The sequence below is a fragment of the Ischnura elegans genome, chromosome 9 (genome assembly GCF_921293095.1).
Source record: "Ischnura elegans chromosome 9, ioIscEleg1.1, whole genome shotgun sequence".
NCBI lineage: Eukaryota > Metazoa > Arthropoda > Insecta > Odonata > Coenagrionidae > Ischnura > Ischnura elegans.
Window position 1 is genome coordinate 110,568,982 of NC_060254.1, and position 18,887 is coordinate 110,587,868.

The window sequence follows — 18,887 nt, forward strand, 5'->3', positions numbered from 1 at the left end:
CTATTCAGGATAATTTAATTCAAACGGACTGGGTGTCGTTTGACAAGCCTAAACCGCTTCATTGGTACCTGAAGAGTACCAGAGATTATCCATAATAATTAAAAGTTTTCACGGAATTATATGGAAGTCACCGGGATCGCTTCCTTCGAGCTTACGTTAATCGACTATCAGTTAATAGGCAATCATTTCCTCGAGTTTCTCAATAGTTGCTTTTGAAGGATGAAACCACCCTATTCCATCGATTGCGCAGCGCAACCCATACGATGGTGATGCATTGATTGCATTCCGACAATTATATAAAGTGGAAAGTCGAACGTCGTAGTAGGAACTGTTTTATAGCTATCGTTTTGTGTTGATATTCTTGAAACGTTTCTATAGGCAACATTAAAAGATATCGGAGGGGTTATATTTTTCTGTAAGTTTTAACTCCTCTTATAAACCCAGTTATCAACATAGAAATCATGTGACTCTACTTTGTAGTAGAAATTATATCATGAGATATTTTAATCTATATGTTTATATGAATTATTATTGTTTAATATACATGTATTATGACTGAGATATTAATCGTTATATCCATATCCAAACCCATTCACTTCAGAATATATTCCAAGCCAATTCTGTTTTTCCCTTTCTAAAGTAGCTTCAAATACAAATAGCACATTACTGATAAATTATTGCCCTACTTCAGATTTTACGACGACTAATCAGTGGTGAGATGGATTTTCTTAAACTAATTGCATGTCCAATGGCAGAAAATTCATCGATTTATGACCTGGTCATACCTACCTCAATAAGTTAAGAAGGCCCAGTGACAGCTGATAAAACTAGTGGACAGTTTACCACAATGAAATTGGAAATTGCATATCTATTTAACCATTCCGAAGTGAAAAGTTCCACCGCATGTACCGTGGGCAGTTGTGGGTTCGCTCCAACCTTTACTAAAATTTTCAGATTTTTTGAGTTTAAAGCGATTTTCATTTTAAAAATTAATGCTGATGAATCAGAGCATGTTGGGGGGCTTTATTTATGGTGGAGGAAGTTATTCGTGCTTCTATCAGCACCGTTCTCAAAAGGTTGATCGTATTATAATTTATATATTTTAAAAAAATCTATAACTCACGGTTCTATTGTTTTTTCCCGTTCGATCCCTCAGAATCTGTGGTGCCCGTCTCCCCAATCTTATTGACTTGGAAACCTTGACACTTCGATCGGGTTAATTTAAGAGTGAATTGTTGTAGGTTTTGTCTCTATTAAGCGTTTTCTGTGCTGACATGTCAAGAGGATCAACCCAAAAGGCGCGCAAAAAGAGAAACTCGAACCAGACTATACCTCAAGCCTGATTGGCCGAAGACATGTTCTCTTCACTAGTTACATTGGATAGCATCCCATTCAACGAACGCAAAATAGAGGAACATAATGCTTCTGCGATATTTTGCGCAGCGGAAGGGGCCGGGAAGATATTGAAAATTTTGTCCCCAACAAAAAGCTGATTTGTTAAAAAAAATTAGCCATAGATATACATTGGGATTAATGAAAAAAATAGGTTCAAAGGTTCGGGGCTAATTTCGAGTTCGTAGAAAATATTAGCAAAGACTGGACGCCATCTATGATTCTTCTGCGGAACCACAACAGCAAAATGCCACTACAAAAGATATTGAAATTAAGTGGAGCTGTTTCTTAGCTGCTTCGATTTCTTTTCCGGATTTTAATTCTCAATTCCATATTGTAAACCCGTTAAATTTAATTCCGAAGTGCCTCTGCCACGATTCACAGTTTTTGAACTTACAAAACACGCTTACTAAGCGCACGAAAAAAACTGACGTCAGACCTGCGTGATTCAAAGTCTCATAATAATAATTTTCCCTTTAATTCAAAGTCGACCAAACCCTACACCGATTATACAGAGCGAAGGTGGGCGGAGCCTCTTTTATGAACGAAGTTTGCGCTGGAGAAACTGGTTGAGTAACTTTGCTATTTCACAGGAGTGAAAATTAAGAGGAGAAGTGGTTGGAAACGGATCAGTGTAGAAAAATATGTATATTTTAAAAATTATATGAACCGGCCTTTACTTAACGCTTTACGCTTAAGATGATTGCTTGAGTGATGCGTCACGAAAAATAACATTTAAGCGACAAGGGATGCGTTTCTGCAAGGCTCGCTTGTCCATCGTATGGGGCGTAATGCTCGCGTGCAAAAAATTTCGTCGAAAGTGGTCGAATCGGTTGGCTTTTCCCATTTTTTTAATCCTTAATTTTCTTCCTTTCATTTACGTCAAAAGTTTGTCGGGAACAAATTCCCGCTCTGTTTCCACAGTGATCTGAATGCAGTCGAGTGACGCAAGAATCCAACGCTTTTGAAAAGCCGCCTCCACAGGACGCTTATGTCCTCTGGACACGCAAATTTTCCGTTTTTTTTTTTTTAAACCTCTTTTTTTTTAAATTTTTATACTCTCTTTGGCTTCACCAGCGTAGACATTGTGAAGGGAACGACTTGAACGACTTTTTTTTGCGGGTGGAGAAGATTATTTCGACCCCAAGCGGCTCTCGATCTGAATGGCCTGCTCACTTGGAACGTCGGGATAATTTTTCCGCGTATGTAATCCTGGCCGACCCCTCCGAAAACTTGCTTGTTTGAAAGTGACGTAATTTTATTAGTTCTCTTTTCCTCCGAAATGTTGTCAGAGGCGTTGAAAGGAGTGGAATTTTTAAATGACAGCATGATAGCCACCGGCATGTTTCATCGTGCATGGCGCCGACCATGCGATTAGCTCAGTTTAATTAAGCCCAATTGCGGTGAACTTTTTTGTTCGGATTTCGGAGTGGAAAATATTTACTAGGCACATCACGCATTAAACTTTTTTCGTGGGCAGATGTTGTGTGAATGAGATCATGTGGCGGGGCTCCTTCAGTCTTCCTTTTATTTCCATTTCCTCATTCGAAAGTCGCATGGAGGAGACAAAAGACGTCATTATTCACTTCGTTGCATTAAAATGTCGTGGTAAAAACGTTATAAGCTAAGATGTGTATCGCTATTTTTACATTGAAGTGAAAGGTAATTGTACTCAGTGGCGCAGCGAGGGGGAGTTTAGGGGGTAAAACCCCCCCCCCCAGAGCTCAGAGAAATTTTTAAGTTTAATCCATTTTACTTATTTGGATCAGTATTACTTATAGAATAGTGTTAGGATTAATTAAATATCCCTCAGAAAGCCATAAAACTCGCCATTTGAACCATTAATCGTAAAAATTTTCTGGAGGAGCCCCCCCCGCAACTCCCGCTTACCCTGGTGGGTATGCAATACCCCCACACCACGAAGTATTATTTGTGCCTAAACCCCCACCCCCCCCTAGCCTTAAGTCTTCGCTGCGCCCCTGGTTGTATGTACTTCTCCACAGTAATTTAATGCGTACGACGCGTTTCGGCTCACAGAGCCACCATCTGCTACAAGACATTATGTGAGGCTGTGGTGCCTCCTACAAGACATTGTAGGAGGTACTACATGAGAACATCGCATGGATACCTTTGAGGAAGGGGTGGGGGAGGATTTGGGGAAGGGTGGGAAACAGGCATGCAGTGTATAGAGAGTAAGAAAAGACACAACTAAAGAGATACGGGTAGAAGGAGGACTCTAGAAATGGAGAGTTGTGTAATAACGACACCGGGGAAATAACCATGGAAACGGGAAGGCCAAGGGGGTGGAGAAGAATAGAGAGGACAGGGCCGCGTGTCATTAGAAATGGAGAGGTGAGAGAAAGTAGCGAAGTATAAATATAAAAAGTCCGTTTACATCTATTTATATTTTTTGTGCTATCATTGTCATGTTCTCGTTGCATTTTTTTAATGACCGCCACTCTAAAGCCTGAATAATGAGATCACTCTTTCCGTCTCTTCAGAATGATAGCTCCAATGATGGGAAAAAATGACAGTTTCACGCAATCATTTTCTGCTATGGCTCCAGGGATGGAAATCTCATCCCTTTCTCCATCACTCTGTTCGTCCCTTTTTCCGTTCCTTTTCTCGTCACTGAAGCCATCTATGTTATCCACCGTCGTTCAGGCAATCGGAACGCATGGTCGCCAACTGCGATTGTACTCTGAAAAATATTTTTTCAATTCGTACAAACACTCATTTTCTAGTTCAGAATTTGCCGGGAAGACAAATCAATTGCGAAAAATAACAAATAATATTTTATCGCCGATAAATCTCGCTACCCGTGCAAACGTTATCCGTACCCTTGAATATATGACTCTAACAAAATCGTTTGTGAATTAAGCTATTGAATCTTATTATTGATCGCAATTGTCTTTCGTGTATATTTATTTTCATTGTTTTCTAGTTTCTGACGTAAAATGCCATGCAATCTATGATTTTTTGTTACAAATAAATGATGCATCACCCGAAAAAAATTGAAAATTTATTATATAGATACAGCAAAAATGGCATTACGCATTCAGCGGAAACTTCGTCATGAGTACCAATGATTTGCTGCAATAACGAACACAAGCGCCACGATATCGTACGTTACGATCGCAAACTCCTTTGATGAACCAACAACTGAAAGCCGAAATAACGAATGTATTTGCTTCCGCAGCGAGTGTGGCATCTGGCGGAGCAACTCGGAATTGTAAGCGGGATCAATGCGGTTGCGCTGCGAACGAATGAACATTGCTCGCGATGCGAATTCAAGGTAGAGCTGACGCCAGGGTAGACAACGACGTGGTGAGCTGTGCTGCGCCATGCTGACAAACGCGATTTGCTGCTAGAGCTTGGGGAAGGTGCCAACAGCAACTTATATTCTCACTGCAAGTCGGAAGTCTGAGAAGCTCGGAAGTCATCCTCATCCTTCCATTTGCGCTGTATGTGGTGGGAGTAAGGAGAACTTTTATCTGTGTGTGATAATCATCGTGCACCGTGAGTATTTGGTGCGTGTATTATTTTTGGATTTAACGTAACTGTGCTCCGGTGAATGTTTAGGGGAAATAAAGGTTTGGCTCCTTGCACACACATCGATTTTGGACGGCCGGCATAATATCGGCCGTCCATTTTCCATTGGTAAACAATTGGAGGACGTGTGAGCGTGCACACTGACCGACCACGCACCGATACCGATATGAAGTCAGTCGGCAATTCCCGCAGTGAATCACCACAACCAAGCAAGTAATCGTTTGTTCGGTTAAAATCCGGCGTATCAAATAGCGCTCCACTGATAAAATATCGGCCGGTTTTTTTTTCACCGTCCAAAATCTGAGCGTGTGCAAGAAGCCTTATGCGTCGGTTCAACATACTTTTTTGTGCATGGCAGTACCATTATTGAAGCTTTTCTATTTGCGTGGCATCAATTCAAACTTCGAAAGCTTATTGTTGATCGCAATAAAAATTATTTTCATGTGCAGTGCACCGCTTAAGGCCTGTTTACGCGGTACATTAACAAGTACTAGTTAATGTCTAAATGTATGAACGCGCGAATGAACACGAAAATTCACCGTGTAACCACCCAACTTGTGCGAATGTATGCACAGAAAATGGAACCTGTTTTAATTTTGTTCACGAATCCGTACATGTTCCACCAAAATCATTCATGGATTCGCACATTAACTCGTACGTGTAAATGAATCGTGTAAACAGGCCCTTAGCAGGATTAGAAATTTTACTGTAAATTACAGACGATTTTCAATAACCGGAGAAAGGCAAACAATATATGTTCGTACAAAATAAGGGGATCGTGTTATGATGTAATATCTAGATTCATTGATTGTTTTTTTTATTTCAAAGTGCATAAAGATGAGCGGAAATCTCGCGGATAAGTTAAGGAGGTGGGGACTTGGTGAGGAGGTCATAAAGAGTTTTCAAGGTAACCTCGAATTTAATTTGCTCTTGGCTTAAGTTAACTCAGAATGTGATGTACCTACATCATGTACGAGGTGCTTTCAAGTTCCAAGGCCCGCGTTTCTTTTTCTCAAGACTGGATGAAAACGGAAACGTGTATTGTTTTAAAATGAAAGTGAACTCTTTGTGATAATATGTGACGGAGATGGTTTCACTAAAAAGATCGATAAAACTCTTTCGGCAACATCGACAGTGAGAAGTTTTTTAGTAAATGAAATGACGTATCCCTCACACGAAGAGCATAAAATAATTCATTTTCTAAATTTGCGTGTGCGAAACCGATTGAAATTCATCGACACATCGACAATGAGGCATGTGGTGATGGAGTTCTGGATGTTTCAAAAGCGCGTTCGTGGGTTCAACAGTTTAATGAAGGCAGAACATCATGTGACTACGAACCAGAACAGTCTTTGCCTCGCTCAATCCGGTCTGACGTCATGATCGAGGAGAAGAATTGTTGTGGGGGATCACCCAAAGACCGTGTTGCAGTGTGCCTCCAGTATTGGTGTTTCCGTGGGCTCTGTGAACTCAAGTCCACATGAAGACCTGAAAAAGCACTGAAACTTCGCTGCAACGGAAAAGGCTGTGCACTAGGGGCGGTCATCAAACTTTTTTTCGAAAGTCAGAATCCAACATATTACAAAATGTAGCCCGAGGTGCCAACTGAGCAGAGAAAAAAATTTGTTCCTGTAGGTTGACATCCTACGGTGGCTCCAGGACCATTTATGTTTAGCGTAGGCAACCCGCAACACTTACCCTCTATGTACGCTCTTTCGGCGATAAATGACGTGATTTAAATGTTTTTTTTAAAGCCGATTCTGCACCAGTCATGTCTGAAATATTCGAGGTAAGCAACATAAATAGATAAATCACGTTTTTTATACAATCACCGCTATTAAAATGCACAGAAACGTAAAAAAATTAGAAATTTTCTTTATTAACAGCATATATTTTGTGTACTCGTACGGGCATGATCGAACTAATATGACCCTACCGTTTATATAGAACAACACTTTTCCTCTCTCCCATCCTAAAGCAAGGATCTCTTCATCATACACAGTGTGCGCGCGTGCTGTTTCACCAAGACAACATCGATCTTGCGTTACTCAAGAATTTCTTCGCGAAAACAACGTTCTAGTGATTTATCATGTTCCCTACTCACGTGACCAGGCTTCTAGCCAATTTTGGCTGTTTCCAACGATGACAGACTCTCTGCGACTGCATATTCACCGCCATGCTCCTATTGCTTAAGCGATTTTCCTGTAGTCAAAACAGACTCCTATAGGAACCTTGGCCGCGGCCATAGAATCATGGCGTCGATGTTATGAAAAAAATGTATTTCTGCAGGGAGATTACGTCGAGAAGTACCATTGTTTTCGGGTGTGTTGTTAGTTTTAAAAAATCGGAGGCCTTACAACTTGAATGCACCTCACATTGAATGGTATTGGAATGCGGGTTTAGGTAACCTTATTTCCTTGTTAATTGAAGTATTATTCCGTTATTTGTTAACCCATTCAATTACTAATCTGTCGTAATTAACTTTTGGTTTCTTTAGAGCAACGCATAACAGAAGATTTATTGGAGTTCATAGATGATCGGACGTTGGAACTCCTGATTCCTTTAGCTGGGGACAGGCTGAGGTTTAGATTGAAATTACGGAGCGAATTAAGGAAAGACACGGTTGGTATTTTATTTGTTAGATTTGTGAAAGCTCTAGTTTCAAAAATTCGATGTTTCAGAAATCAGCCTCACATAACCAATTGTAACGCATACGTTTACTTTCAGGAAAGTGCTTCACATATTTCAGAGGTTCCTGCAACTCCATTGGTGGATGTAAAAGAAGGCAGCCATAACAAGTCAAATCGCATTTGTGGTATCTTTATTAATTAACTTTTTGCATTTATTCTCGGTTATGATGGATTTCAATCTCGCTTTGGCCTATTATGCCAAGACTTCCAGCTAATCCTAATATGTTATGTTATTTAATGCAACTAACGCGTTGGCTTTATATAGATATTAATTTTTTGTGTTATATCTCGATTATCAGTGATGGCATTTCGTATTTATTGCGTGTGCCTTTGCTAAAATTGCGTTAAATCTTTCATCTTGTAAGCGTTTGCTTTAGCAATACTGAAACGCGTGTTTTTCATTTCATCTGATGTCCCACTTATTTCATTAGATCGCTGCATCTTTTGAAATTAATCGACGTTTAAATCCATTTTTTTCAGGAAGTTCTAAAGATATCTCTAACTGTCACTCTGAAGAACCTAGAGCAGAAATTCTAGTTAAAAAACATTTTCCTCAAAGTGGAGCGGCAGCTAGTAAACAGAATTTTGAGGAGGAATTGGTGAGTTTTAGATCCCCTTATCCTGTGGCCAGTTTTTAAAATGACGCATTCACATTGTATGCGTGTCACTTAAATGATTTTCCACGACATCATGATATGAATTTGCATTTATTTTATTGGTTACTATACAGATATGGTTTCATGTGATAGCCTTTTCGCTTTCGTTAGGATCTTGAAAGACTTCTTAGCTCGTCGAGTGAAGGGAATGTTGTTCTTGGGACATTCAAAGCGAAGGGCCATTTAGATAAGAGAGCACGAGATCTCCTGGCTGGGCGAATCATTGCCCATGAGCTGAGAGATAATCTTGATAAGAGGTATTTACCAATTAATTGTTTATTTTAGGCATGCTAAAAATGTGATGAGGGTATTCACAATTTCGTTATTACACTTGCTGTTTGTCTTAAATAATATTAAATGCCTTTAAATAAATTAAAATGAGAATTATCACAAATTGTAATTTGGGAATATGCATTTAAATAATATTGGTTTCCCTTTGATTGCTTTGCAGACTCTCACCTGATAGACTGAACTATTTGGCAAATAAGATTGTGGAACTCTTCCCCACTGAAAGCAAGGTAAGTGCAGCCTCGTGATGATCTTAATACACATTGCCAAATAAACCTATGGACATTATACTAACACAAAACTTTAGCTATCTCTTCGTCAAGAAGGAAATATTTTGATGGCCGCAAGTTTGCCCTGTTGCTGGATTCTCTGGACGAAGGCAAATGCAGGCAAAGCATTCGATCTCATTGAGTCATCTTTTGTCCAGAGCATCCGGCAAACTCACTGCCAATCAGAGCACTTGGTTAAAAGTTTCTGTGTGCAAATATATGAAATACGTATACGTGTGGTTTCTCGTCCCCTCGCCGATCCTCGACGACGTTCTCTTTGGAGCTACTTTTTCTCCCGGAAGATTGAAGCCATTTAATGGTGAGTGAATGTGTGAGTGACTGCTTATTGAGTGCATGTGTGTTTCCGCAAATCACTGGCTATCCCTAGCAGGCCTATCCTGTGAGGATTCCCAGTTTTTTTGTGGAGCAAGAATAATTTGTGGAGGTCCCTACTGCCCCCACAAAGTATCTTGTTGTGTATGTTTGTTGTGAGTGAATGTGTGTGTGATTTGGGCTTTATGATTGAGAGGCTGGTGTTTGGTCCCTGCGGTGAATTTCTCCCCCTTCCCGCACACCAACGCAGTGACAATTTTTACTTGCAAGGTGGACGAGCCGTTTGAGAGAATTATATGGCCAATTGAGTTTTTTCCTTTCTGCTAAAGTTTCTGTAGTTTAAAAATAGTGCCTTTTCGACCCAAACATAATTGGTAATTTTGGTTCCTACTGCTATCAGCTATCAAGGGTTAAAATTACGTGAGACAATTTTTCTCCAACCTTTATATTTCGCTGATCAATGCGGTGATATAGTTATTGACCAGTTTTGCTTTAAAATGGACACCATATATATTATTCCATTTTCCTCTAGATTGGCTCTTCTTATTAGTATTGAACACGAGTATATTTATCGATATCAGCTCTAATATTACAAAACATTGAAATATCAATTTCTTGTGATTAATCTTCTTGAATATTTGTTTCATTTTTAGTCATGTATAAAATCAAAATCATTAGTTGTTGCTTATAACTGATTTTACCTTAATTAATTTAATTATTTATTTACTATGCTTCTACCCTGTTTAATTCTTTAGTCTACTGTCATGATGACCTATATTTCCTTCCATGTCATGCCTCATTTTCTCCTAAGCAATATTATCCCCTTCCCTTCAGCCTCATTAATTATCTTTTACCAGCTAGTACGTTCTCAAGGTTATTATTCTGTGAATTTCGCACGCATTTACTCTACCGGTGTCGTTTTGATCTCAAATACATCAGAAACTTAGTCCTTCAGTCACCTTCCAACCCAAATGTCGATATTCCCAACGCCACACAATCTCAATTTCATCTACCTCTACAGCATTCAACGGGTACCAAATTTTCCATCATGAGACCTTTTCCAAGCCAATACTGCTTTTAAAATTTATTTCACGCGCCTTGTGTAAAATTTTATTCCTTATTACATCACATTTCTCTTTGTTCAAGGATTATTATAATAATTATTTATTTTTGGTATGGGACTAACATTTGAGTGGCCTAATTATTATATAAAATCTTTATATGTTATTGAACTATACTCAAGTGATATATATATATACATTTTACAGGGGTGCTGGGTATCTGTCGATTCCAGAGGAGTTTGTGAAACAGGGAAGGGGAAGCTTTACTGCAAGTGGTATAACACCCGCCGCTGTCATTCGAAGCTTGGTCTTATACGAGGGCGTAACAGGGGTGCAAAAAGATCACATGACAGTATCGATCAAGGTAATATGGAGTTGAGATGTGAAGATTGATAGTTATTAAAGGTTACAGTCAGAGTTTGTCGTAACTTACATGTAACATGACATTAGCCTTCACTCAGTAGGTTTTCGCAGGTTTTTCACGCCCCCCTTCTTGTGTGAGCGTTTTCCTGCAGTGGGTTTTTTCGCAGAAGGATACTACACTCTTATAAAAATAGATACCTTTTTTACACAAAATTTTGACATATACTTGCTTATCTTTTTTGACATTTCACAAATAGTGTATATTGCATATATTTTGTATTGTAAACGCTTATCTTCCGTTTTTAATTATGTTTGCAGTGACGCTATCGAGGGGTTAGGTGGAAGAGGGGAATTCATAGTCTTAACCTCGCCCGAATAAAGACATCTTATTAATATTATTATTATTATTATTACAACTGAAAGAGGATGCTTTTCTCAAGTTTTTTTTCGTTAAGTCAATTAAAAATGCATTCATTTATATATAAATCAATGGCTTACAGTATTCTCCTTCAAGGACTGGGAATTCATAACTTCGAAGCCATAAGATGACTAGTCAATTGTAGTGTCGAAACCCATATCTCATTAATAATTCATTGTAATATGTTCTTTGAAGAGTACACAAGGCTAAGCGTTAGTTCACTCTTAGCAGAAACTGTTGGTTTATGTTGGAGCCATTTGAAATTTTCAATATCTTTCCAGGCAGTCATTTTAAATCGTTAAAATATAAATACCCGCGTGAATTATTTATTAAATTTTCAGAGTTAGGAGTTAAAGAATATCAAGAGGACGATGACTTCCATCAGTGGCTAAAAGGTAATGCTGTTCCGTGGGTAACTGTGTTGGAATACTGGGAGAATACACACCAAATTAGACACAGTTGCCTTCAAAAAGATGAAAACTCTATTTACGATTACATGATGGAATATCCAGCTTTAAGATTGGATAAGGGATACATGCTGGTATGTCATCCAACGTTGTATTTTATGTGAAAACGTACATATAAATTTTTATTAACAAGCTGCCTTAGTTTGCAAAAATTTAATGCGTAATTAAAACTCTTACAGTTAGAGAAAGATTTTTGTCTGAGATTTCCGCAAAGCTCTATGAGCTTGAATACACTTTGGCCCAAGTTGTGCAACTTTATATTAGAGAGAGTTTGTGTTAAAGGGGAGCTGAAAAAGGCACTCGATGATGCCACTTCTCCTGGTGAGTATATGAAAATAGATTCTAAATTGTGGATGCTAATTAATGTTGGGATTTCTAGGCCTGAATATGATATTCTATTTTCATTGATATCATCTTTTTTATCACTTTCAGATGAAAGAACATCTCTAGCTCTATTGAATTTTAGTAGGGTGTTCCCGTCTATCAATGCAAAGAAGCAGACAAAATATGTAAAAGAGTGGAGACCATCCAAAATGGAGGCACAGGAAGCCTTTGTTTTGCACGTGGAAGTAAGCACTTTCGGTTCATTACGTTCTTCATTCATTGCCTTTTTTCTCTAATTGAGAATTTAGATATATTATTATCTAGATTAATTTAAAATATCATTATGTGAACTAACTATGATGTGGGAAAATTATTTTCAACAATATTTGTCAATGGACTACATCCGCAGAATACTGAAGAATTGGAAACGAAACTCGAGCTGAGGAAAGATAGACTGATGAAGTTTGGCTGCCAACTGCCGCCAGTGGCAGCTGTGGTTGGACCTTGTTGGAAGGAAATCCAACGGTCTTTCTCAATTATTGGCCCCAAATTCTTCGAGGTGGAGACTCCACTGAAGGCGGTGGATATTACATTCAAGGCGTTTCACGCATTGAATACCCAATATCCAACGGAGGCCAGCCAAATTTGGCAATTTATTCAGAGGGCAGTATTTGAAATCCCGCGAGATCCAAAGTGTGAACCTTATTTTAGCTCTGTGGAGACTCTACTGCAGGACTTCAGTGCCTTGAAGAGTTGAAATGTTTTGAACTTTTACAAAGTTACATTGAAGTAAGGGAACTTGAGAAAAATATCTAGTGTTCAAGTGCACCATTTAAATGTAATAAGTGTAAGATTGCATAAACAAGTGACATATTGTTTGTTGATGATATTACATGATTTTTCTCTTGATAATTTCCACATTTTGAGACCAATATAGGTTAAGGTCTACCTGTTCAGATTGTATTTGCAAATGGACTAGTGTGGTAGCCTTAACCGTAGAGTAATTCCACTATCACTCATTTTCTGTGAATTCTTTTTTCAACTTTTTGTCTTAAAATGCCATGCATCCCATTATTTTTTTACAAATAAATTTTGAATTAACAGAATATTTATTATTTACATCGAGGATGAACCGATAATTCTGCAATAAAAAATAGCAATGCACCAATGTCGTATGTTACGATTGTAAACCACTCGGGTAAACCAGCAGTTGAACGAAGAAATGACAAACAAAATTGACAAGTGAACAGAAATCGTTTTGTGTTTTACAGTTTGCAAAGACTGAATCTGTAGTTACTGTGCAACGTGTGTTGCATAGTAACCTCAGGTTCGCTCATTACGAGTGTTTACATGTCCACTGAGGTGGAAGTTGGATTCATCACTTGATACAACATGATCCAGAAAATCATCGTCATGAAAGAACATTTCCATGGTGAGGTTGGCAGCTAATGCGTGGTCTGTAGGCTTTAGAGACTGTAATAACTGTGAACGGTAAGGGCGTAGTTTTAAGAGTTTCCTTAAAACTTTCCAAGCGGTCGACACAGGAATTTCTAATTCACGACTAGCCTTCCGAACTGATTTCTTTGGGCTACGAGTGAACGACTCTCTCACTCGCTAACTCTTGGTCGTCCCGTGCTCTTCCCTTTACAAAGGCAGCCTGTATCTTCAAACTGATGATACTATCTCCGGATGTTATTGTCAATTGGAGGATCACAACCGAATTAAGTATTTGCAAACTGTAAACACAAAACGCTTTCTGTTCACTAGTCTTTACTACTACCGCTTTCTAGCGGATCGCGGCGGAAACATTTCACGCAAATAGGCATTGTTGCTAAAACACAAAACTGTTTGAGTTGCTGTTTCATTTGACATATAGTTTATTACTATAAGAATAATATAATTAATATTATAAACCGTTAAAACCCCGATTTTCATTTATAAACACCCGGTATATTGTAGCGGAGGAATCAACGAGAGCCATGGCAACTGTGGTTATCGGAAAGGAAAATGAACATGTAGGGGATTCAGAGAATGGTGTGTGTGGAGAGGCTTTAATGTAACTGTGTATTTATATTTCGGAATTAATGAGTTTAAAGTGTTTCCGCGAATAGGAATGGCTGTTTTTACACCCACGCACGTAAAAACATCTGTACTATCGTTGCAAACTTGCCCATGGGCGCACCCAGTGAGGGGCAGGAGGGGGCAGCAGCCCCCCCCCCCCCTGGAAGCAAAACTCGCAAAATATCTTGAAGCAAAATAATTTTTTTAAGCAAATAATTTTAGAAACTAACAAAGAGCTGTTACAGTCTCCTTAAAATGCTGATTTCATTCACCTTTTCAATGCTTAAATCTTTTCCTACAAAGTGAACAACCATGGCTTACCCCCCCTTTTTTTGATCCTGAGTACGTCCCTGAACTCGCCTGTATCATTATGCGTTGTGTCAGTCCTAATTACATGTTCATTAGAAACAAAAATAAGCAGTGCTGTAGTTGGGAAAAAAAATTTAGGCGGCATTCACCAAAAATTGCCACAATCTGAATATGTGTATAATACATTCGGCCGCGATTGAAATGTCAAACTCCAACTCTTATATCAGTTCCAAGTTATGCCACGAGATAACTATAAATAAGTAAATGATCAATTTCGATTTTTCTTTCTGAAATCTGTTGGAAAATTTACAGTAGGGATCTTTTTTTTACATATATAAGAAAGGTAGTTTAACCGGAACGCTTACAACGAGTTTGGATTTTAGGGGGTACGCCGTACCGGCCCAAATACAGCACTGAAAATAAGACAAGTTACGCCGAGTTAAGTTAAATATGGAGACGGGGTTTCACGGAGCGGCAGGAGGAAACGGGCTGTTTAACTCGCGTTGCCATGGGATACTCCCGCGCGCGCGCATTTGCGACCGTGAAACAGCGGACAGCCGCGGACACAAGCGGCGCGGCGGATGATGGGCCGGTCTGGCGGACTCGAAATTATCATTCCTTCTGACTCCCACCACGTCCTATCGCTCTCTTCTCCTCTACCACCCTCTCTCTCTAATTGCCGACAACATCGTCGTCCGCATTCCTCCCTTCTTTTTTTTCCTCTCCCATTCCGTTCCAAACACTCGCTTTCCATTTAACGCTTCACTTCGCGCCAGGATCGTTTTCGAGTCGTCCTGGCGATCCCTTTTCCGTCCCCCACACCCTGACTGCGACATCTTCGGGTGAAGGGTGAGGCGGACGCAGGGGAGAATTAAAGGGATCACTTCTATTGTGCCGGCATATCCAGTGCTGCTTCGAGATACGGAGAATTGAACAATTAATGGAAAATTTTTAAGTATATTTTAATAGTTGCACCCCAAAATAATAGGTTTTCTGTGCCATATTTTCTAGGAAGTGAATATCAAAATCCGCATTTTTGTAAACGTTCTCGTGACGATATCTGTCTGAACACGGGGAAAATTATGGTTAATGCTAGCTAATTAATCTTTGTATTTTCATAAAAAATTACTCAGCGTTCATGAAAATGTAATTTACTGTAGTTCACTACAGTGGCGTAACTTTGGGAGGGATAGATCCCCCCCAAAGCCTCAGAGAAAAAATATTCAAAACCATTGTCTAGTTTTGACTTATAATAACTGTATCTGCTTAAAGTTAATTTTTTTTGTGCCAAAATGATGTAAAATATATTTCCTGGGATGTCATTTTAAAACAATTTTCCCGAACCTCGCAAAGGGGGAGGGGGGAGTCACCACCCCAAACCACCCCCCCTCTCATCTCCCCCCAAAGCATGTTCCTAATTACGCCATTGGTTCACTACATTTCGTAGTTTCATTATGAGAAGATGTTAGGTATAAATCGAGTGTTTTAGTGTAGAATGGGATCAACGTTTTTCGTTGTATATGAATAAATTTATTTAGATACTCTGTCAGGCTCTTACTAAACTTAATGCATTCTTTTTAGTTCGCGATAAAACTTTTTTTCACGAAAAAATATTTTTATTTTGCATTATTATTATTTTACCCGTGGATTGGTTGAGCTTGGCTGAATCGCTGATCGCATAAATTCGTCATTTTTTCTGAAAAAGTTGCCGATTTATCCGAAATGCTTTTCCTCCATTTTGAGACTCCTCAATACGAGTGAGAAAAAAATACTGCGGGTGTTAATATTTGGAGGGATGGGGTTCGGCTGTGCGACATTGGAAGTTCGGGTAAGATCGCAACGGTAGGTATCACATGGCAGTTTGATTCTCAGTCCCCAGCTAAAAGCTGTCACCCGAGGATTTAGCAGAAAAATGATTTCAGGAACATAAAGTCACGGTGATTAATTAAGAGTCGTAGCATTATATTAGTAAATAATAGTCGTGGTATTAAGGGATGGGGATATGGGAGGGGTTCATGGCACATTTTGGAAGGCGATGCTTAGATTTCTATGGGGGTAGGTAGTCCCATAAATTTACTAAAAGAGAGTTCTCGGTGGCTTTGAAGGATATAGAAAAAAATTCTAGTGAGGTTTTGAGTTTGGATAAAATGGGTGTGATCTTTAGATCTTTTCTAATATTTTGGTTCTTTACAAACCAGAGTGTGCCGATGATTTTTCGAATTATTTTGTTCTCAACCGTTACGATTTATTTAAGATGAGAAGCAGCGGCGTAAAGCCAGACAGGCGATGCGTAGCTTAAGATGGGTTTTATTGTAGCGTTGTGCAGTAAAAGTTTCGTTTTTAATGGAAGCGGTGAGTTTGCTTTCAGCAATGGGAAGAGGGCGGCATGTATTCCAGTCGCTTTTTGCACGGTTTGGTGATTATGTTTCGACCACGTCAGCTCTCTGTCCATTGCCACACCAAGATATCGCGCGGAGTCATTTCTCGATATTCTTTTGTTTCCGTAGTAAATACGAGGTCCGACTCCGGCCTTCGGTCTTCTTGAAAATACAATGTGAGAGCATTTCGCTGCATTTCGGGTAAGAAATGCGTCCCATTAGCCGTCGGATTCTACTTTTCGCCGCGTGATATCGCCACCGTCTTTGGGTGCGGAATTCTTACGCGTGGAAACATAGGTGTCTATTTTAAAGACGTTGAAAAGTGATGCTGGGATACCAAGACTTCGGAGACGAGTGCAGAATGTGCCTTGATGATTTTACCATATTTTCTGCTCCAATTCTACGCAATAGGAGGGAACTTTACATGTTATAAGCGTAAGTGATAACGATAAATATCTCTTTGCGTTGCGCACATGTTAAACGAATTATGCTGGGAGCCACTGGAGATTCGGAAGCAACGCGCTAATCTTAGATTGCTTGAGGAATTGGTAATAAATAGATATCTTTGAGAGGGATACGGAGAGCATCATTTAACAACCTCACTGTATTTCCAGGGCCGGCAGAAACGATAAATCAAGAGAGATGTATGCTTCTCTTCGAAAGTGAGACATGGACAATGACAGCAACGGAGAAATATGGGTTGGAGGCTATCGAAATGTGGTACTACAGAAGAATGATGAGAATCAAATTCATCCACCGAGTAAGCAATGAGGAAATCTTAAGAATAGTAGGAGAGAAGTCTCGTAAAAACATTGGTAAGAAGACAAATCAACATAATAGGGTAGTTTCCTTCATCAAAGAAAACGGAAAGCATTGATTGCGATTCGTTACCCACCATTACGGTATTCATAATATACAAATTATTTGGTTTTAGAAATCCCAGTTTAGACGTATGGCAATGGTCAAGTTTTACCGTATTTGAAAAAGACCAGATTGGTGCCCATGCGATGCCACTCCACGTGACGTCGCAGGGACCTAGTTTCTATACGAGTAGACAGGAATTTTACATCGTCTGAGATTACCAATGCACGCATGAGTCACAGAGCTCAGGGAAACATCTCTTAATAATCACGTATTAAAATTGTCTAGGGTCGGAAAGTTTCCTTCGTTTGATAGGGAAATAATAATCCTTATTTAAACCAAGCGCTACCAGCTAGCAAGGTACTCTGCTACCTTCTAGCATCCTGCGTCGTATCAGCGCTCAAAGCCTCGCCCCAAGGTCACCTCACTTGCGGCAGCGGGAACCAGAACGACGTCACACAGAGTTTTCCCAGAATTCTTACTTAGCCGTCGCGTTTTCGCGCGCATGAAAATTTTCACTTTTCATTTAATCGCGAAAAAATAGATATCGTCATATAAAATCTAAAAGCGTGAAATACGAACTCTAGGTGTAATAATCATTCGATTTAGGCAATAAATAAATAATAGGAAACCACCCTATTGAGTGGAGAGCTGCGTGGAACCAATCTTAAGAATGTTGACCAGTGATGATTAGTGTTGCCGCGAGACTCGAGACGAGACCGTAGGGTAGAATTCGAGACGAGACTCGAGACGAGACCACCTTTTGACGAGACGAGACGATACCACTTCCACGAGACTCTCGAAAGTCTCGAAATTTAGATACACGTCCTTAATTAATATTTGGTATAGTTTTATGCCTAGAGGTTTATAGGTTTATGCCTAAAACTATATCCTTCAGTTAGGACGAAATACATTTTACGTTTTTCTTAAGCATTGTATTTTAAATACAGCTGAATAATAACTTTTCGATAGATGATCAAACTATAAACTAGAATATTTGCTGTAAAACCGATTTCTAAATGCATGAGCGACACTTATGGAGCCAAGTAAGGGAGTGTTAATGGCTGACTACTTTTCCTTGTTTCCCGGGATAATTAACTTGGAAAATTGGAGCCTTATTTTAATGTAAAAAAGTTCTGGCTAAACTTTCGAGAGCCACAGCCTTGTGTTGCAAAAATGTGTTACGTTGGGTGGTGAGCCCCTCGACGGTATCTTTTGCTTTGGGTAATTCCTGTAATTATTTCCTCTTGATTTCTTCAGGGTTCAAAGGTCTTTCCTCATTCTGCATTTGTGAAAGCATCGGTGTATCGTAAACAAAAGACTGCATTATACAAATATAAAATTAGGACGCATGACGAGACTTATTCCGCGTCGGTAAGCGATACTGCACAGTATAATAGATCGTAACGAGAACGCCAGAAATCGTGTATGGCTTTCGTAAATTGCAGTTTCCTTTTTCTTTCTA

The 18,887-nt window shown here is 39.3% G+C and overlaps 2 protein-coding genes across 2 annotated transcripts in view; one reads left to right on the forward strand and one right to left on the reverse strand.

Annotated features, from left to right (window-relative positions):
* The window catches only part of LOC124165309 (beta-1,3-galactosyltransferase 1-like), a 177,438-nt gene that overhangs the window by 83,047 nt on the left and 75,504 nt on the right, over positions 1-18,887 (reverse strand). The window lies entirely within an intron of this gene.
* LOC124165308 lies at positions 4,654-12,607 on the forward strand. The gene is made up of 12 exons (XM_046542661.1): positions 4,654-4,911; positions 5,773-5,851; positions 7,442-7,566; positions 7,672-7,759; positions 8,115-8,233; positions 8,402-8,547; positions 8,742-8,808; positions 10,449-10,605; positions 11,364-11,563; positions 11,669-11,810; positions 11,922-12,058; positions 12,223-12,607. Exons 2-12 carry the CDS (start codon positions 5,782-5,784, stop codon positions 12,568-12,570), a joined length of 1,599 nt encoding a protein of 532 aa, XP_046398617.1. The 5' UTR covers positions 4,654-4,911; positions 5,773-5,781; the 3' UTR covers positions 12,571-12,607.